The sequence below is a fragment of the Squalius cephalus genome (assembly GCF_949319135.1).
Source record: "Squalius cephalus genome assembly, chromosome: 10".
NCBI classification, from domain to species: domain Eukaryota; kingdom Metazoa; phylum Chordata; class Actinopteri; order Cypriniformes; family Leuciscidae; genus Squalius; species Squalius cephalus.
In genome coordinates this window covers 39,346,903-39,368,184 of record NC_137131.1, presented here as the reverse complement: position 1 = coordinate 39,368,184, position 21,282 = coordinate 39,346,903, and the positions used below count along the sequence as shown (strand labels likewise).

The window sequence follows — 21,282 nt, the reverse complement described above, 5'->3', positions numbered from 1 at the left end:
TTAATAGCAGCAAAGGTGTTTTGCAATAGAATGAGCACAATAAATATTGTACTTATTTTTTGATGAAAGTACACAGTAGTTAAAGACACTTATTCACGTAATAAGAAGTGTGACCTAATATTCTTAACATTTAATGTGACTTGTGTACACTACTGGTCAAATGTTTTGAATATTCGTTTTTTTTTTCTTTGCGTTAATATTCTTATGCGGAAGACTGGAGTAAGGATGCTGAAAATTCAGTTTTGCATCACAGAAATGAAATAAATGTAAATATGTATATATTAAAAAATCCTTTAAATTGTAATTTTTCACAATATTACTGTTTTACTGTATTTTTGATCAAATAAAAACATCCTTGGTGAGCATAAGAGACTTAAAAGAACTTAAAGTAATTCTTTTACTTTTGACCAGTATTGTATGTATGTATATATATTTCTCCATCTTGATTTGATCTTTTAAGCGGGTTAAAGTACTGTTTAATATATTATGAAAGCTCTATTGTGGGATAAAGGTTGAAATATTTACTTTGGAAAGAAAAGCCACCATGAAAATCATACCTTTCAAAGAACAGATTTTGAAAACATGACTCTTACTCATTTTTTATTTACATTATAAAACACATTATGTACACTTTGCTCAGTCCTTATATAGAGAGTCAAAATGAAGTCAATCAAATTTCACTGGTTTTTTTTTTTTATTATCTGTTGGTGAAGGTGTAGGATTGCTAATTTACTTATTTTAAATTTAGTTACAGCTTTTGCATGCGCATGTATACAGTACAGTATACTGATGCGCTAATCGCAGTCCCTTAAAATCCTGGATCCCAAGATATTTTCTGTTTCAACTCAGATTCGCTGTAACAAACAATTTCATCCCCAGGTTTGTATTGTAGCTCCTCATTATCTAAAGAAAGGCCACAATCCATGCCTGTCTTCACTGTCTGAACATCATCCTTCAGATGTTTCATTGTTGTCAGGGATCCTGAAGGAGGAAACAAATGCATGGAGAAATCAATTCAAACAGCATGCATTTAACATGCCATAATCATGGCGTTTATCAGTACTGATGCATTGGTTTACCTTCCCAGAGAATCTCTCTCCCTCGAATAAGTCTAAATTTCATCTTTTTGTCCAGAAGGCCCTTCTGAACTCTACAGCCAGCCACTGAGATCTTCTTTTTCCCGACCGTCACGTCAAACGTGGCCAGAACTGAGGCCTCGCCTGAAGCGTGAGGGGAAAAGAAACATTCAAGGGCAAGAAAGACAAATATCCTCTTTTTTTTAATATACAAAGCACTAGTTTGTTTTGGTCAATGACTTACCAGCAGAACTTTGACATTCACATCACAGAAGTATTTTTGACTAATTGATCATGCTTTCAGTTACCAATGTGTCTGTAGCACTTGCATCTCCATTTAACACATTTTATGATATTTAAATCTCATTTTAAAGGTCAAAATCAGTGCAAGAAAGATTATATCTTAGTAGATTATATCTGAGCCTGATATCTGAATGTTGGCAGTCATTTCATGAACTAAAGAATGAGCCCTTAACTGTCTGGTTGTGTTCCGGTCATTTTGACCCGAGATAAGATTTTATTTTTACTGAAAATGCTAGTTAATGTTATCTCATTGGACTAAAACTTACTGACACCAGGTAAAAGAATGCAACACTCGGGTGCCAGAAGCAAAAACTCCATTCAATTTCTCCATTAGGAAACTGATTTTTAACAATAACTTATAATCCTTTAAAGACAGACCTGCTGTGAGCTTCGAGGTTGTTAATTTGCTTCTGTTTGAAGCCGTTAGCCCGCACCATTTAAAATTATTTTTCAAAATAATCATGGTTAACAGCATAATTTGTGGTGAAAAACCAATCAAAGAGCAAAATGCACCAAAAGAGTTTGTAAATGTTATGATTCACCTCGTGGCTGGTTGGCTTGAATCATGGCTTATAATGGTTTAACAAAGACATTTTGTATTTCTTTTTGGAGCCGATTGATCGTAGGCCTCATTGATCTGAGCTTATGTGCCTCCGTTTTTGTTTTTTGATGTGAATAAGCTTGAGTGATTTTTTTTTTACTCAAACACTGAGGTGCATAAGCTCAGAGCAATGAGGCATATGCTCAATCAGTTCCAAAAAGAAGTACAAAACATGTCTCAAATGAAAGAAAACAAGTTGACAAATCCAGTATTTGGTGATAATAACATCATAATGAGAGATTGACAAGCAATTTAAAAGGCTGGTCATTTTTGACTCGGTACATCAAATTATGTAAATGATTTTTAGCACATGTGGTTAATAGAACAAAGTTCAATATTAAAATCAACATGTGTGATATTAAAGTTAAACTCACCAATGATATTTTCTTCTGTGGTTGGGGACAGTTTGCTGCTCAAGTCGTCTTTGAGTTCGTCTATGAGTTTGTAGATGACTCTGTGTAATCGTAAGGGAATGTCCTTCTTAGCAGCCATTTGCTGAATCGATTTATTTGCATCAACATTGAACCCATATATGATGCCTGACCAATGATGGAAAAAAAGAGAAAATACAAGAAAATGACCAAGTCTGACACTTAAACAAGGCAAACAAATAATGACAACAGTAGCAGTCAATTCAAGGGCTCTAAAGTGAGTGGTACATACATACATATATACATATATACATACATACATATATATATATACATATATATTTATATATAAAATGAACGAGTTAATGCACACCGCCAACTTGCCTACCTGAGAACGTCTCTGCCAAGGTGATGTCTTTCTCTGAGATGTCGCCCACACCAAAATGTACCACATCCAACTGACACTGGTCACCAGCATCATAACTTTCCAGGATGTTCAAAATAGCCTCCACTGAGCCGTCAACATCACCTAAATAATCAGACGAGTGCAGCCGGTCACAATATATTCTTAGCATTCTGAATAAAATAATACAGGGAGGAACTTCATTTTGTCCATCATGATATAATATTACTGGTAAGTCACAGTGAAATAGAAGGTAACACTTTATTTTAATGGTCCACATTAGACATTCTACTAACTATAAGTAACTTTGCAACTACATGTAAGCTCTTATTGGAGTATTAGTAGACTGTTAGGTTAGGGTTAGTAGAATAAGTTGACATGTAGTTGCGAAGTTATGTCTAATCAAAATAAAGTGTTAGCATAATTTTTTATCAAAATGTCATCTTTCAGTAAAACAACATGACGGTCTTCTCCAATCATTTAATCTGCTTAATCTGCTATTTTTACTGTCTGTTCCAGTGGCACGTACAGAATTTGGGAAAAAGGCATTTAAATTTGCTGCTCCCTCTGCCTGGAATTGTTTACAAAGTACATTGAAACTGAAGAAACTGGTTTCGTTGGACACTTTTAAAGTATTTTTAAATGATGTGGAGAAGGAAACATCGGGCTGTAGATGTTTTAGCTAGCTATGTAGTGATATTGAAATTTGATTGGATTTGCTTGTGTGTGTATATATGTGTATGTATTGTTGGATGTTTGTTAAACTCAAACGTGCTGTGTCTGTCAGTCTTGGCCAGGATGCTCTTGTAAAAGAGATTCTTAATCTCAATGTGCTTCTTTCCTGGTAAAATAAAGGTTATAATAAATAATAATAATAAACCCTGCTACGTTCTTACAATCAACCTCAAGTTTACATTCAGATCTGCCTCTATCCAAGCAGCAACAGATTGAATAATGGATCGAATTCAATAATCCGTTTCACTCGGATGTACGTCACACTATGGAAGATTTGTCGCTGCTTTCATTACTGTTTCCCGCCTATTCAACTTTGTTGCATTTCAGAGACTGAGACATGTATTACATTTTTCATGAAAATAATTTTGCCAATATATAAACTATGCACAATAAAGGTTATTTAGAATTAAAAATATATTTGTAATTGTCAACAGCCCTGGTGAAATAAAGGACCTTCATCTCACCTTTGATGATCACGGGCAGCGTGAGTTCCTCCATGTCAGTTTTCTCACTGGCCCGGTGGATGAGTTTGTGTTTGTTGGCCCGGTACATGGCCGCCCTCCTCTGTCTCCAGGAGAGATGGGCCATGCTCTCCCGCTCTCTCTTGTAGCTGTCGTCATGCTGCTTCTGCTTGGCTTCGATGACCTGCTGCTCTTCTTTCAGCTTGTCCTGCTCTTCCATGTAGCTGCGCCACTCCACCACCTCACGGGCCCTTTGCTAAGAGGACAAACCATGTAAACTACGCCAGTGTGGAGGTTAGCCAGCCATAACATATATCATTTACAATACCAGTCAAAAGATTGCAAAGGAGACTCTTAAGGTCACACCATGGCTGCATTTATTTGATTAAAAATACAGTAAAACTGTAATATTTTGAAATATTATTACAATTTAAATCAACTGTTTTCTATTTTAAAATGTAATTTATTCCTGTGATGGCAAAGCTTAATTATTTAGCATCATTACTGTAGTCTTCAGTGTCACATGATCCTTCAGAAATCATTTTAATATGCTGATTCGCTGCTCAAGAAGCAATATTATCAATGTTGAAAACAGTCGTGCTGCTTAATATTTTTGTAGAAACTATGATACACTACCATTCAGAAGTTTAGGGTGAGTAAAATAAAAAAAGAAAGAAATACTTTTATTCAGAAATAATGCAATAAAATGATTAAAAGTGACAGTAAAGGCATTTATAATGATACAAAAGATTTCTATTTCAAATAAATGCTGTTCTTTTGAACTTTCTATTCATCAAATAATCAAATGATAATAATAGGATTTTTTTCTTGAGCAGCAAACCAGCATATTAGAATGTTTGTGACTGGAGTAATGATGAAAACATTCAAATAAAAAAACATTCTTTTAAATTGTAATAATATTTTACAATAATACTGTTTTTACTGTATTTTCGATCAAACAAATGTAAACATGGTTAGCATAAGAGACTTTTTTTCCCCGATACATGATTAAAAAATCGTTTTTTTGACCGGTAGTGTATAACATTTAAGATAAAAAAATGCTACAAAAGTGTAGAATATGGCTCTTTAAAAACACAAGCTTAAGGATACCTCTGACTCCACCTCCAGGATCTCCTCACCAGCAGAGGGAAGATCTTTCCAACCCACGATCTCCACAGCGATGCTGGGCCCGGCCTCACTCACAGCCTGGTCGTGTTCATCAAACATGAAGCGCACTTTAGCCCAGCACTTTCCTGCCACCAGCGTACAGCCCTTCCTCAGAGTGCCACGCTGGATGATGGCCGTGGTAACAGGCCTGTGAAACACAACAGCTGATGTGACTGATGCCTTGATGGCAGTGACATGAGTGTAGTTCTTATTAATCTCTGATGCTGTGAGGACAGGTCTTGTTTACACTCACCCTTTGCCTCTGTCTGTGCGGCTCTCGATGACCGTCCCTTCTACCAGCCCTGTGGGGTCACCCTTCAGCTCCAGGACCTCTGCCAGTGCCACCGTGGCTTCGGCCAGCTCTAATAGATTGTCCCCCTGCAGAGAAATTACACTAAATGCTGCCATGTTCACATATAATAATTCCAATATCATGTGATGAGGTACTACCGTCACACAACTACATATGGATTGGAGAGTGAGCAAAATAAACCCTGACAAACCCCCGGACACCCCAAAAATAAGTGGCATTTATTTAAAAAAAATTATAATACAGCCCGATTTTCATGCAAGATGTTTTTTACCAAATGAAGTTTCTTGGGTTTTACATGATAAAAATACTGTATACTGCTCAAAAAATTAAGACAAACGCTTGGACACTTTGTCACCTTGAATCACCTTGACAGTTGGTTAACCGTCACAGCAAAAATGGCTCAAAAAGGTGAAATGATTTCTGAGAAAAGCTCGTACAGCATTTGCTTAAGATGCTGCTAGGTTTGACGTTTTGCTATATTATGTGACATTTTATCCAGTGACATTAAATATTTGTAAAGGCCCACTGAAGTGCCTTGAAACACGCCAGCATTATTCAATGTGTTGACGTAATTTCTGAAACAGGAAGAGAGGGCGGGACATGTCAAATAGCTCCTCCCCCTTCTAAAAACAGTCAATAGCGTTTAGTTTATATCACAGCTCGTTCAGAGCCGTTAAGCTCGGTAAAGCCATGGTTTCCTCCTAATCTCTAACCGTTTCTCCTCTAATCTCTTCCATATCGCTTTAAAACACAGCATTCTGTGGAGAATGGCTCCTTGTGGTCTGCGTCGACTCGCGCATATGATCCGCTCTGTGCTGTCGTGTCTCTGGACCGGAGCAGACTGTGTGTGTGCTGTGGCGGTTCACGTGACAGTAACGTGAAACCAGACTTCATTCTCCCCAATGGAAAACATATTTACACATTCCCTATTTAGTGCACTGTGTTATGTAGATGTAGTACATGTGTGAACAAATGACCGCCGCAGCTTTAGCATCCTTTTATAATGTAGGGGGCGGAGCTTCAGATTCTAGAGAGCATTTGATTGGACAGAAAATCAGATGAGAAGCTGAAGTGCAGAATGATGTCATCAAAATCATTGATCCATATTGGCGGAAGTGAGAGACTGTGCTTATATCTATATAAATGCGTATTTTGTCATTGTTTTGGAGCCCACTAGCTTAGAGATAACAGTAAGGCTAACATGTTCATACTAAAAACCAAAAAACTTCCATTTTTGAATTCATGGGGACTTTAAGGGTGGCATAAGAGAAGTTCAAATATAAGGCAGGACCACTGTACCTTTAATGCGGAGACGTGGATGGCCTGTATTTCCCCACCAAACTCCTCACAGACTACATCATGTCCTACAAGCTCCTCTTTCACACGGTGGGGGTCAGCATGAGGTTTATCACATTTATTCACTGCGACAACGATCGGCACTGCAGATAAAAACACACAATAAACAAAACAAGTCCAGCTGGATCTCAAAATGTATTTTATATATATAAAATAATGTATAGCTAGTCCACAATTAATAAATGAATGAATATAAATATAAATTAATTAATTACAAAAAATAATAATTGTGACTACCTTTGGCTTTTTTTGCATGCTGTATGGACTCAATTGTTTGTTTCATCACACCGTCATCGGCTGCCACCACCAGGATGACGATGTCAGTGACCATGGCTCCACGCGCCCGCATGGCAGAAAACGCTGCATGACCAGGTGTGTCCAGAAAAGTGATCTTTTCACCCGAGGGCAGCTGAACTGAACAGGACACAGACTCATTTACTTGGTAGTACAGAGGATGCCAAACATGGCATTTGTCTGAAGGAAAGTGCATAATGTAATCTTGGGAAAGAATTGCTTGTTTTCAAAGGAAATCTGCATTTCGTCTTTAAGTTTAACCCTCAGAGACCCAAGCATTAATATTCATGATCATTCATGGTTCATTATTTTTTACATCTTTAAAGTCACCATGAATCCAAAATTTACCATTCTTATTTTTTAGCCTAAATTCAATCTGTTTATCATATAAAGTGATCAAGTCTCTTCAGGAAAATTTGGGCAAAACCAAATTCATATGGATTACTTTTACGATCTCTATATGAACTTTTTGAAGCGTCAAAGTGGTAGTTGCGTAGCTGTCAATAAAGGGACAGAAATCTCTCAGATTTCATTAAAAAGATCTTCATTTGTGTTCTGAAAATGAACTAAAGTCTTATGGGTTTGGAACGGCATGAGGGAATAATTAATGACAGAATTTTTGGGTGAACTATTCTTTTAAGCCTTTCCCCATCACTAAATACTTACTTTGTAAATAGATCATTTGTTTTTGTGTGACTTTAGCAAGCTGTGGCAGTTAATGTTCAATTCTTTCCCCACCAAAACTGTTGTGACAAAATTCAGAGTGTCAACTTATTTTTCACCCATATTTAGTGAAAACAAGGTATTATTTAATTGCTTTATACAAACATTGCAATTTTGCAACACAGGGTTTCTGAGAATAATCAGAAAATGTTAAATGGCAGTGATATGTTGATGAGTTCAGTACCCCGGAACGCTCCGATGTGTTGCGTGATTCCTCCCGCCTCCTGAGCAGCGATCTGACTCTTCCTCAGGCTGTCCAGAAGGGTGGTCTTTCCATGGTCTACATGACCCATGATGGTCACCACTGGAGCTCGAGGGACTAACTGAGCGGGATCTGGGGGAGGCCTGACAATTCAAACAGGTTTTAGGAATTTATGAAAATTATCCATGTAGAAAATTATACAAAAGTCAGACAGCTGTATTATTAAAATCATCCTCACGTTTTCTGGATATCTTTGTTTTCTCTGACTTTGGTTTCAACCAGTTTGGCCCATTTGTGTTTCATTCCCGATCTCTTTACTGCCTCTTTTATCCATTTCTCCTCCAGTAGTGTGTCGGGCTCCAACTCGTCCAGATCGACTTCTGTGTTGAGCAGGGCTTCATAGACGTGATCTAAAGAGGGGGAAATATACAGATATAACCTCTGTGATCACCATTTGGGGACATTCAGAAAAAGAAATTAAATTGCACTAAACTGATCAAAAGTCTTAGTAAAGACTTTTACAATGTTACAAAATGTTTTTTTTTATTTCAAATGCTGTTTTTTTCTATTCTTTCTATTCATCTGAAAAAATGCATCACTCTTTCTACAGAAGTATTAAGCAGCACAACTGTTTTCAACATTGATAATAAAAAAAAATGTTTCTTGAGCAGCAAATCAATGTATTAGAATGATTTCTGAAGGATCATATGACACTGAAGACTGGGGTAATGATGCTGAGAATTCAGCTTAGTCATCACAGGAATAAATTACATTTTAAAATATATTCAAATAGAAAACAGTTATTTTAAATGGTAATAATATTTCACAATATCACTGTTATTACTGTATTTTTTTTATTATTTAAATAAATTCAGCCTTGGTGATTATTCCAAACCTTTGACCTGCAAAGTATTAAAAAAGAAAGCAGTTCTTAAAAATTGTAAGAGTATTTCACAAGATCACTGTTTTTTGTGTATTTTTCATCAAACAAACATAGGCTTAGTGAGCATAAGAGACTTCTTTTTTAAAAACATGTTGTCATGATGTATATATATAGCTTGAAGAGACAGAAGCTCGATCATAAGCTCATGTGTTTTAGATCAACACTCACCAATGTCTTTGTTCATGGCCTTGGCGAGTTCAGCCACAGTCATCCTCTGTTTGATCTCCACCTCCTGCTTCTGTTGTTTCTCTGGCTTCACTTGTTTCGATTTGAACTTCTCACCTTTGAATTGGCCCTTATTCTACAGTAAAACAAACGCAACATGTTCTGCTCACCACATGCACACAAGGCATCCAAACAATCTGCTCTGTGCTGTAATCTGGAATCTTGAATTAATCTTGTGATCTGCGTGGGACTGCTGTGACCCTTCTGATAAGCATAAGTGAAGGGTTCAACAATTTGAGGCTGACCTGTTTTGCAGCCAGGTGTCGGACCTGAAGACAGGTGGACGACGGGGGTCCAGGGACCCAGGCAGGGGGAAGACGTGGACTCCCATGATGCCAACAGGACAAAGCAGTCCTGCCAATCAAGCCTGCTATCCGCTTCATTGCAGATTTTCTAATAAAATAAAAAAAAGCTTTGCAGTTCATATTCGAACAATGAATATGAAAATATAGCATTGATCCAGGACAAGGTCAGTACAATGACCACAACTGCACTATATCTTAGAAGACAAAACACTTTTAAAATGATGAGAGGTATCATGAATAGCAGTATTAGTTAAATAACTAGATTAAACAAGTTAATCTAATACTAAAGTTGATTACTCACTTTGTACTTTGATACCATGGTTCATAGATGCTATAATACCATGAAAGTTTGATAAATGCAACGGTACTGAATGATTACTATATGTATTTGTCATTTTATTTACATGGTACACGAGCCAAATTAAAGAACACTATATTGTATTACCATGGTACATGACAAATATATGTTCAAATAAAATGGCATTACCATGAAAAATGTCATCATCATCACCATCTTCTTCATAAAAACATGATAATACCAAGGTAGTTGCTGTATCTTTCCATAATACTGACATTATATTACAGTAGCTCAAGGCAGATTACCAAATTATTTTCCTGCATGTGAGAAACTTACTTACAAAAACTTACTAAACAAGAGAAAATACACTCACCGCTGAATTCATTCAGTATACAGACTTGAAAGCAGAGACGAGAAGATAAAATCAGTTTAAGCAAATATCTCAAGTCAGATGTCATTTCTGCTGTATGGGCGCCGCCATGACAGTGTATCCCACAATGTATTGCGCAGACTGCAGTTCACACACACAAAAACACGCGGTGGCGACAAAATCCACCGAGTCCATGGAGCTCCAAAAACACAGTCATATAGAAATAGAATAAGCGTAAAATGAACTGTAATCGTGAATAAAATGCTCAGAAACATTTGTAATAAAACGTGTAATACCCAACACAGTATATTTTTTAACATTACATAATTTGTATACTTCATTATATCTTGTCTATTCTGTACATGTAGGCTACATCTTATTTATCTTGTAGCCTATTTATATGCGTTTTACATTTATTTATAAAAGCTTTTTCTGTGTAGCCTACTGGACGCTTCACTAAGACAGTTATCCTCTGCATTAGCATATAGCTATCAAACTCATTCTGATTCTGAAACCAATGTATACTTTTTTCCCCTGCTTTATTTTATTAAACTTTTTTAATTATTTGAAAATGTGTGTAAATATGAATCTATTTTAATGTTACCAATGTTTTGGCAATGCAAAACCTTCAGCCATGCCAAAAATGCTACTTGAATCTCGAACAAGCTAGCCTACTTGTTACTTTTCTCAGCGCTGCTCCGGACGAACCAATCACAGTCTTGCGAGATTAATGTTTGTTTGTTTGTTTCTACTCGGTGGATTTCCATTTGTACTTCAGATACAATCAAAATGTGTCCAATATACTGACATTTAAATGAGGGTTTCTGAACCACCAAACGCCCCTAAAACCACAATTTGTTTTGCAGTAAAGTTGTTTTTTATTTAATCAAAAACCATACAATTTTTTATTTATGTTTCAAATCACTTCTGCTAACAAATGCAGGAAACTTGAGCACAAAGCACCACAATATGAGCAAACAAAACTGCAGTTTTCATAATTTAGAAGGAAAACATGATACAATTAGATAAAAAGCAAGATACACAGGTACTCTTGAGATATTTACTGGTTTTAACAAATACTAGGTGCATTTATGCTAAAAATAAACAACAAAGCACAGACACACTATTCTGCAGGATAGGAAAAATGACTGTAATATACAGTAGTCAGAACAAATGAGCCACAGCAGTTTTGATGCTACATGCACAGAGGGACTCTTGTATTTGTTTTGTTTTTTATTTTACTTTCATGCAATTTGTAATTTGAAAAAAAGTGAACATAGAATAATTTAACACATGAAATGCAAACAATACAAAATACATTTAAAAAAGAAAGAAAATAAGGAAGGAAAAAAATAAATAGACCTAAGTGTCAAACAAACCAAGACAAACTAAGAGTCGTAGTTAAGGATTGTTCAAAGAAAAGGATTGTTTGGATTGTCACATTTCCGGGTTTCTCAGAAGCGGTCAGAAGTGGTCATAGTTGGGTAAACTTCTATAGCTGTGAATGAGAGACTACATTACACATATTTTTTGTGTTCCCATTTGCTCTATTATAGTGTTTTCACAAAGATTGATAACGGCGATCAGAAGAGAGAAGGATGTAATTTTTACCATCACTCCCAAAGCCGCTGCATTAGAAACACCCTCACAGCAGCGTTAACTAGTTTCTAGTAATTTGAAGCAAAGGTACAGTACACGAGTACTGCAGTACACGAGATCCAGGGGGCGGAGTTGGATCCAGATCTAAGGGGTGGAGATTGGTAGGTTTAGGGGTGGGTTTAGGGATCAGGGGGTGGAGATGGGTAGGTTTAGGTATATGTAAGGTGGGAGGAGTTGGATCTGGATCCAACTCCTCCCCCTGGATTTCGTGTTAAGGTAATATAATACAAACTATAGTGTTATAAATGTACATAAACCAAGATATGGTGCAAAAAAGTCTCCATATAAGTTCTTGTTTTTAATATTTATAAGCAATATCACACAAGCAAGAGTAATTTTTTGTTACTGAATGAATCAGCTGTTTTGAACGAATTGTTTGAATGATTCAATGACTAACTAGTTAAGACAATGGTTTGCCGCCACCTACTGGCTGAGGGACTGAGGGAAAAAGATTGAATGCTGTTTTTGTTTTCAGTCATGATTGTAACAATAGTTTTGGTTAAATAGACAGAATGCCTTTATAAACCGACTATTAAGAGAGAAATATGAGTTAATATTGTAAATATAACAGATATACAGTAATTGAGGTCGCATTGCCTACAATGTTTTTGCAAATCTGGGGGTGCGGGCCACGACTGTTTCTTTGAAACAGGCCTCTGAATTGCAAAGGCCGCCTCTGCCCATAATGTTTTCAAATTGATAAAATGGAATGTTTCCTTAACGTTCACAAAACTTTTTTTTTTTTTTTTTTTTTTTTTTATTAAAAAATGACATTTTCAAAAACGTTCAGGCAAAACGTTCTTAGACCATATTTTTGTTAGCTGGGCTGGTACTTGACTCACTGAAAATTGTGTTTGTAAAGACTGAATCTATGGTGAATTCTGAATCAAAAAGGTGCTCCGGTTTTAGGTCTTCCTCTTCCAAGACGAGGCTTCCTTTTAAAACCTTGTCACTGTGGTCAGGTTGAATCATATGAGGATCAGCAGCGTTCTTACTTGACACCGATCCCACTGACACTGTGCTAAGGACACTGGCACGGCGACTGTTGCCCTCTGATGTGGAGATGACACAGCTAGCGCGGGGTAAAGTGGACAGAGCCTGGCCTGATTTGGGGCTTCGCATTGGAGTGGCAAAGCAGTTCAAACACCCTGATACAGAGGAGGACTTCCCTTGCGTCTCAAGAGCAGTTTTAGGATCAGACTCTGTACTTTGCACGCTCTGAGTTTTATACAGTCCAATGTTTGCTTTGTCCAGCTTTTGTGCTGAACGATCTCCAGTGGATCTCCCACTGCTGGACCTCCGTACCGCACTCCCAGAGGAGCAGTAACCCTGCCTGAGCTCCTCGTGGTTGGGCCGGGCTGGTGAAGGCGAGTCACTGAACCGTTGCCGGTTGGACGGGAATGGATCTGGAAGGGTGCTGCTATCACTGGACCAGGCCTCGTTCTCCAGGCTCACGCTAAACTCACCACTGCTCGCACTCGGGGCACGACTCGATTTGCCATTCAGGCCTGCTGAACATGCCAATTAGAGGAAGTTACAGCTCAACAGGATCATAAAACTCTCAGAAAGTTATTTTTGGTCTACCAATAAATTCTTACCATGATCTTGTCTTTCTGTGCCATTTGCAAGACTTGGTGGAATTGTGTCTCCTTGAAAATCTTTACCTGAAGGGAAAAATGTGTAAACACACAGTTAGGCCCTGTCTACACCGGGTATTAAGATGCGATTTGGTCGATTGGATCACAAGTGGACGGCGTTAAATACAGGTGTAAACAGGGTCTAAAACGTTTTGAGCTTCTCCACTTTCGACCACTTCCAGAGGTAGTCGAAAACGCATTCGACCGGATTGCTTTTGTAGTGTAAACGCTCATGTGGATGAATGCATTCAAACAGCCACAAAAGACCGTCTACTCTCCGTCTACTGAACTAATGCGTAAACATTATGGGAAGCGCGCTAGACAGACAGGATTTAAACTTTGGCTGGAGACCCAAGTTTGGTTTGAAGATGAAAAATATACCAAGCATAATTTTCTCTCACCATTCCTGATTTCTAATACAGAAACGATTTCTAAACGAAAGCTGCTACTTTACGCATGTTTTTCTGTCGTCTCCTTTCAGTTCATATGTAAATTTTGCTAGCTTATTTCATCCATTAGATCGAAAGATCTAAAAAAAAAAAAAAAACATACATTTACCTGACCATAGACCCTCCCCTCAAAGAAATCAGGACAAAAGTGGTTGAAAGTGGACAAAAGAGACAGATTAAAACACCAGGTGTAAACAGGAATGTCTCCCTCGTCTACTTGTGATCCGATTGACCAAAACGCATCTTATTACCAGGTGTAAACAGGGCGGCAGATACTCTAGAATCATGCACTGTATTTCAGTTACTCTTAAGACACACCTATCCAAAGAATAATGACTTGAGACTTTTATTTTGCAAAGCATTGAAGCACCAAAGCAGTGAAATGGTGCTAAGGTGTTATTGGTTAGAAAAATGTGGTGAGTGGTTTTTGCCAGGGTATTGCTTTGCAGTGTGTTTTTAGCATGTTGCTATGTGGTCTTATGTCTTATGATCTTTTTGTCCCTTGGCTCTCACACGCAAGTCTGATCACTTGTGGCAGTAGTTATGCACCAAAATACTTTTAGGGGTAGGGTTGAGTTTGTTTAGATCACTAATAAGTATGAGAAATAGTAATAGTGAGGCTTGTCACAAACACCATTAATGCCAGATGAACTGCTAATATCAATGTGATATGTACTTTTGACTTACAACATTGATTATGGATTGTTGTATGATTGTCTATGGAAGAGTAGGGTTGAAATGATGATGATGATGTGGAGTGTTTTTTTGAAATGGCAATGGTGTGCTGCATTATTTGCTCTTCTAGCTGATCTTCCTGCTGCCCGGAGTCCCCATCCGAACATCCCTCTGTTTGCAGCAGGTCATTCATTGCTGAGATGAAACATGAGAAGAGATGAAAATGAAGATGGCATCATGAGATGACATCGAGGCAGCATTTGTCTTAAGGGAGTTAAACCATTTATCTTGCATTATACTTTTCTCTTTCTCTGAAGAATAAAAGGCTTTAATCATAGGTAAAATATTATGGCTGATGCAAAGATCATTAAAGCATCATGTAAAAATAAAAAGCAATGACAGGGAAGGCACAGCCATTACAGGAAAGACAGGATGTGAGGTCTTACACAGAGCTCGGCGGAAGAGAGACTTGACTTTGTCTTTATCCTTTGGTTTGTTACGCTTAACATGAAACTTTTTCAGGGAGCAGACTTGGTCATCACAATGGAAAACATGAAGACAGAAAATGAGGGAGGAAAAACATGACAATACAAATGTTTGTGACTGTTTTCACAGGAAAGAAGGAAATTCTTGTGTAAGAAAGAACATGAAAAATCACAAAACAACCAGTCACACATGTTTTTTTTTTTAAATACTTACTTGGAATGTTAAGACATTTTGTTAAATCTTAAATCTTATATATATATATATATATATATATATATATATATATATATATATATATATGTGTGTGTGTGTGTGTGTGTGTGTGTGTGTGTGTGTGTGTGTATATATTAGGGGTGTAACAATACCCTCATGTCACGATTCACTACATATCATGATACTGAACTCATGATACAACATTTTTGCGATACTCCAAGTCATATGATAAAAGGTTAACAAAAAATGTACTGTTGATTAAAATGGCAAATTTGGTGTTACATTGCGGGTGTAAATAAATAGGCTAGGATGTGGTGCTGGTAACCCAATGCACAGGACAACGGTGACACCAGGATAAAAATATTCATGATTCTGAAGGTGAAAATACAGCATTATTGTATTCTAGATATATTTAAAATAATGTAGGCCACTTTTTACTGGTAACATAAGACATTTAGCATTATCAGGACCCACAAATATTCCCCCATTGCATTATTATACATTATATTCAACATTATATATAGTAGTTTAATGTAGTACTGACACTAAAACTAAAACATTTTTCACACAGAAATTTTCATTTTGGGTGAAATTGTCACTATCCACTATACTTTTGTATATATTGTGACACGATATATTGTTACACCCCTATATACTGTATATATATATATATATATATATATATATATATATATATACACATAAAAATCATAAATTAGACCTTATTGTAAAGTGTTACCGACATATTTGTGTTGAACAGTGTGGAAAAAGAATGGAGGACCAAAGACGTGAAATGAATCAGGAACCATTCATCAAATAACTGCATAAATGTTTAATTAGAGTAACTCCTCTCGAAGTGTTCTGTGGCGCCAAGGGTTTTGGGTTTAGAAGTTGAAGAGTTTTCTAAACAGCAGAATGGATTTGTGGGGTGAGTTACTACCCTTTGCTTGGCTGCTCCATGCTATCCTTGTTTCTGGATGTTCCTGGCTGGAATGATTGGACTCTGACAGTTTCGTGTAACTGAGGTGATACTCACTGCTGCTCCTCTTGGGGGACAGGGTGTCACCATTAAGGGAGTTGGGAACGGATTCCTCCGAGCCCTGGGAACCCACGAAGGAGCCGTTGTCATGGCAGCGCAGGTCATCCAGACCTTCGCATGACTCGGAGCGGAGCTGGGGAGTTGGAGAACAAACGTGCTCCTGATCACGAGCCCTCGTCTTCATCAACTTCCTCATCTTCACCGTTATCCAGTTGCCCCGTCTTTATTGGGTAACCGTTTGAGGAAAGACAGAAAACATGATAAATAAAAACATAAACTTGATATTTTTATATATACACACACACACGCACACACACACACACACACAAAAAGCCTCTCTTAACATCACATAATGAGACGGTACCTGCGAGGAGGCGATGGGTCGTAGAACTTGTACTGATCCATGATTTTCTCCTCCAGCTTTTCCTTCTGCCTTCTGAGTTCATTCAGTTTGTCTCTGTCAAAACAACAGTGCAGTTATTATAGCGCTTACATGCCATAAACATCTGTACAGTGCTCTAATGTTCTTTTTCACCTTTGACACCCAATTGTACACATTCACAACAATATTCAATGGCCCAATTCAAGTTGTTTGTGATTTACTGGATAAGGATTTCTACAAATACTTTAAATAAAATCTAACATTATTTTATTCTACCCAATAAAATGTTTCAGAGCTTGACATAACTAGAAAAAAATGCACAAGGTGTTTTAAGATTTGTATTAATCTGCATGACTATCCAAGGTCTGGAAATCATACTTTTAAAATTAGGCTTCCTCATATATCCACGTTTTCCAAGAATGTGTGACTATGTGTTATTTTAATATTACTATTATAGTTTTATAGATGCTATTATTGTTTTTCCTTCATAATTTGTATTAGTTTTAATATTAGTATTTTAATATGTAGTATTAGTTTTTTGTCATTTTTATTAGTTTTTTATAAAGAATATGTAGAGTTTCCATTCATTTTTTATTTCAGTTTAAGTCATTTTAGTACATCAACTAAATTAACTAAATGAAAATTAGAAATGTTGCATTGGCAATAGTTTTATTTCAGTTAAATTTAAGTTTATTTTAAGAAACAAACATTATTTTTACAGTTTTAGTTTTGTTAACTATGATAACCCTGGTGGGAATCCTCCTTCTTTAAATATAAAAAAAGCAGCTGTTGAGGGATAAATTAAAATAAGAAATATCTTGAATGTTAGTTGTTTTAGCTTATTTTAATGCTTGTTTTGTCTTATTTTAAGTCATTATTGTGGAAGAATAATAAAAAAATGTCCACATGGCATATGCTGAATAGGAATATTTACAATACTGGTTACTAAATGTCTCTTGAATTTCGATGGGTTCATGCTCTTGTTAATTCACTACAAAAATCATATAGTGGTCAGCACAAACCATGTTTATCTGCAAGTCAACCCATATTTATTGTCGTCTGGGTTGTATTTTTTGACCTTGCATAGTATAGTTTATGGTTTTCTAGGATGAAGGAATGGCGAACCATCTCCCCATATTGACATCTGTGTAATTTGATTGGCTTCAACCAAGCGAATGAACATGAATGCCACAGACCTTACGCACAGATTTTAATGTCAACAACAAAAGATATGGGAATTGTTTTGTCTTCCCATTAAAAAGTTTTTTTTTATTGGGTTATTCTAAGCATTAACAACCTTTGATCATTTGATAATCACTGCTTTGCAGATTTGCCATAATATTAACAAACTGCCTTTAACTGATTTCTATGCTGCATTCATGAACACTTCTACCAAATAAATGTTTCTCACATATATTGTCTCTGTTCCACATGGAACAGGTCCTTGTTCTCCATAGTCTGATCTAGCAGGGTCCGGTTCTGCAGCATCAGGCTCTGGATCTGGTCCAGCAAGTGCCGGTTCTCTTCCTCCAAGTTCCCCTTCAGTTGGGTCAGCAACTGAACAGATGCGCAAAAGGAGCTGATTCATCAAGGACTTCAATTATTTAATCAGTAGCTTTGTTTAAGAAGCAAGAAAGTTAGGATGATGGCAAGTTGCTACCAGCACTAACCAGCATAAACCAGCCTGGACAATATGTTCTGCAGGTATGTAAAAGATGGAAGTAAAATGGTCTAAAACATTCTGCTCTGTTTGAATGGCGATGCCTAATGGCTGATATATACCTCACACTGGTTGGTCAGTTTTATAGTGGCGATCTCCAGCTGCTGGTTTTGCTCTTTGAGTTTGGACAGCTCTGACTCCAGCTGTCTCTGCTCCAGTTTGCTGGAGTTCAACTGGCTCTTCATGCTCTTGTGCTCGACCTGAAGTCCCTCATTCTCTGCCAACAGCTTCTGGTAGGTCTGATTCATCCTGGGCAGAGGGCAAAGCACAATGTTTGGTGCCACTAATAATAGAAGACATCTTTATTTATCTCTACACGACCAGGAGTGGAGGAGTTTTCCAAAACTTTCAAGCCATGTCACCATTGTTTTCGCCATGTTTTCATATGCTTTCTGTTCTTAGGATGTTTAGTTTGTATGTTCTTGTTTCCTGTGTTTAGCTCCTGTTTCTTTTGTTACCTTGGGTGCGTCTCAATCTGCTCCCTAGCTACCTATGCATACATGAATTTGGGCACTGTCTCCCAAAACATTGGGGGAAATAATGGCTCTATTTCCAATGACATCACAATGTCCTTGATGTACAACATCACTACTGGTATTTATGAACAACAGCAGAACTAGGGAGCTGATTGAGACGCACCTCTTGGTTCTCATGTGCTACAATATTCCTGGTTACAGATTACATTCACGTAATCTACATTTGAATTTGAACTTACATACGTTCTATATATTCTACATACTACACTCGCCATATTGTCATTATCATGTGACCTTCCAGCATGTCACTTCACTTCCATTCATAAATCCTGTCCCGTAGCCTCAGAGAATAGTAAAATGTCCATCGAATGCACACTTTAGAATCTCACCCGAAGTAGTAGGTCATCCGGAGACTTTTTCCCTACTGTTTTTCGAATACTATGTTTTCGGACGTACTACTACATACATACTGTTGGCGTACTGTTTTTTGAATATTATATAGTAAGGAAGTATTCGATTTCGGATGCAGTGATAATGTTTGCCATTAAGACACAAGTGAGCCGCTTTACATTTAATGTGACAGCTGTTTTTGGAACTTGGTGGTGTACACCAAGGAAACAAACACACATCACTTACCAGTCTTTCTCGTCCCGGAGTCTTTGGCACTCTGCTGTTGTGTTCCTGTTCGTGGATATTTCATTCTGCATCTTCTGCTGTTCTTCTCTGAGAGCTCTCTCTAACCCCTCCAGCTGAGCGCGCTGTTGAAGTAGCGTGTTATACCTGTAGATGTAAACGTGTCATAGACTGGCACTTGCTCATCTAAAGCAGCATTTAAACATCCACATACATAGATACATACATATATATATATATATATATATATATATATATATATATATATATATATATATACCACAAAAAGTGTAAAAAAGTTTAATGCGTCACAGAGGCAATAATAAATGTATTTAATGCTTTTGTGTGTCATTATCCACCTTATTTTGCATCACAGAAGTAGGAGAGACTTACAATTCATTAGCAGCTATAGGTACCCAGTTAACAAAAATGTTCATAGACCGTTTTGCTAAAGTTCTCATTAAGTTATGGAAAAGTAAGTCCTGAATCTTCTTTGAACATTCAAAATGTCAGGTTTTAAATTACATTTTTCTTTGTTATTGCAAACGTTAAGGGAACATTTCATTTCATTATTTACTAACGTTATGGGAACGTTACTTTTAAATGTTCTCTAAACATTCTTAAACAAATAGTGTCATTTAAAAAAATTACGAAAGTCCATCTAAAATGTTTCGGGAAAGAAAAAAACATTCCATGACCGATGTATAAATAATGTTTTTGTGCTAACTTTTTGAGAATGTTATTAAAGACCAGATAGCTTTAAATGAACGTTCTATTAGCATTACTGAAATAATGTTTGTTCTTAACTTTGAGAGAATCTTGCCAGAACGTTAGCCAAAGTTCTGAGAAGAATAACAAAGTGCAGTAAACGGTAAAACCATTGCTTCAGTGGGCAACCAGTCTTGGGCTACAGGGTGACATGGTTGCGATAATATCAAGCAGAATAATGGACTGTTTTTGTATGTCTAAAGTACCTGGAAGCAGTTCACACTAGAAGCCTTGCACACTCAAGTTATCGTTATACAGAACTTCGAATGAGTATCATAACCTGGGACTGTTAAGACATCTTATGGTATGTGTACTAACCTGTCCTCCAGTGATCTGTGCTCTATCTCCAGAGTTCGGTGACTGTTCTCCATTGTTGAGTACCTGTGGGACAGCACCTCCAACTCTGCTGCCTGTCTCTCGTGCAGGACGCTCAATCTCTCATGGTCCCGGAGAAGAAGTTCATTAACGGTGCGCAGATCTTCTCTCTCTCGTATCGCACCTTCCCTCTCAGCCTCAGAACTCTGCCGTTCCCGCTGAAGCCGTTCATTATGAGCCATCAGAGAGGAATTCTGGGAACATAAAGTTGACTTCTCTACCTAGGAGGACAAAGATAGGCCAATGACTGATTAGATCTAAAATGGTCTCCACTTAAACCTTTAATATTTTATTATAGCATTCAACTTGTTGGGGTTGGTAAGATTTTTAAATGTTTTTGAAAGAAGTCTCTTCTGCTCACTAAGGCTGCATTTATTGATCAAAAATACAAAAAAAACAGTAATATTTCGAAATATTTTTACAATTTAAAATAACTGTTTTCTATTTTATTATATTTCATAATGTAATTTATTCCTGTGATGCAAAACTGTATTTTCAGCATTATTACTCTAGTCTTCAGTCTCACATGATCCTTTAGAAATCATTCTGATATGCTGATTTGGTGCTTAAGAAACATTTCTTATCATAATTCTTATTACATTTCTTATTTATGCTGAAAACAAT

General features: G+C 37.0%; 2 protein-coding genes across 2 annotated transcripts in view; both read right to left on the bottom strand.

Moving 5' to 3' along the window:
* Positions 1–556: 556 nt before the first annotated feature.
* Positions 557–10,282, bottom strand: mtif2 (mitochondrial translational initiation factor 2). Its single transcript, XM_079883487.1, has 14 exons — positions 10,150–10,282; positions 9,419–9,566; positions 9,117–9,249; positions 8,244–8,415; positions 7,988–8,148; positions 7,024–7,200; positions 6,730–6,869; positions 5,371–5,495; positions 5,061–5,265; positions 3,954–4,206; positions 2,740–2,880; positions 2,355–2,519; positions 1,080–1,220; positions 557–981 (listed from the first exon to the last, which is right to left on the bottom strand). Exons 2-14 carry the CDS (start codon positions 9,554–9,556, stop codon positions 809–811), a joined length of 2,124 nt encoding a protein of 707 aa, XP_079739613.1. The 5' UTR covers positions 9,557–9,566; positions 10,150–10,282; the 3' UTR covers positions 557–808.
* A 2,256-nt stretch (positions 10,283–12,538) lies between these two features.
* ccdc88aa (coiled-coil domain containing 88Aa) overlaps positions 12,539–21,282 on the bottom strand; it is a 25,368-nt gene continuing 16,624 nt past the window's right edge. The window contains exons 16-25 of the mRNA XM_079884431.1: positions 20,602–20,879; positions 19,519–19,662; positions 18,469–18,655; positions 18,098–18,243; positions 16,669–16,761; positions 16,302–16,525; positions 15,013–15,096; positions 14,579–14,761; positions 13,404–13,469; positions 12,539–13,316 (exon numbers count right to left, since the gene is read on the bottom strand). Coding sequence (XP_079740557.1) covers positions 12,607–13,316; positions 13,404–13,469; positions 14,579–14,761; positions 15,013–15,096; positions 16,302–16,525; positions 16,669–16,761; positions 18,098–18,243; positions 18,469–18,655; positions 19,519–19,662; positions 20,602–20,879 — 2,115 coding nt within the window. The 3' untranslated portion in view covers positions 12,539–12,606. The remainder of the gene's footprint in view (positions 13,317–13,403; positions 13,470–14,578; positions 14,762–15,012; positions 15,097–16,301; positions 16,526–16,668; positions 16,762–18,097; positions 18,244–18,468; positions 18,656–19,518; positions 19,663–20,601; positions 20,880–21,282) is intronic.

What these genes read in the sequence shown, in the direction of transcription:
- mtif2 (XM_079883487.1), bottom strand. Translation starts at nt 9,556, where the DNA reads ATGAAGCGGATAGCAGGCTTGATTGGCAGGACTGCTTTGTCCTGTTGG. An exon ending in GACACCTGGCTGCAAAACAG is followed by an intron (nt 9,250 to 9,418) that starts GTCAGCCTCAAA and finishes GTTTTACTGTAG; the next exon opens with AATAAGGGCCAATTCAAAGG. An exon ending in AACAAAGATATCCAGAAAAC is followed by an intron (nt 8,149 to 8,243) that starts GTGAGGATGATT and finishes TTGAATTGTCAG; the next exon opens with GCCTCCCCCAGATCCCGCTC.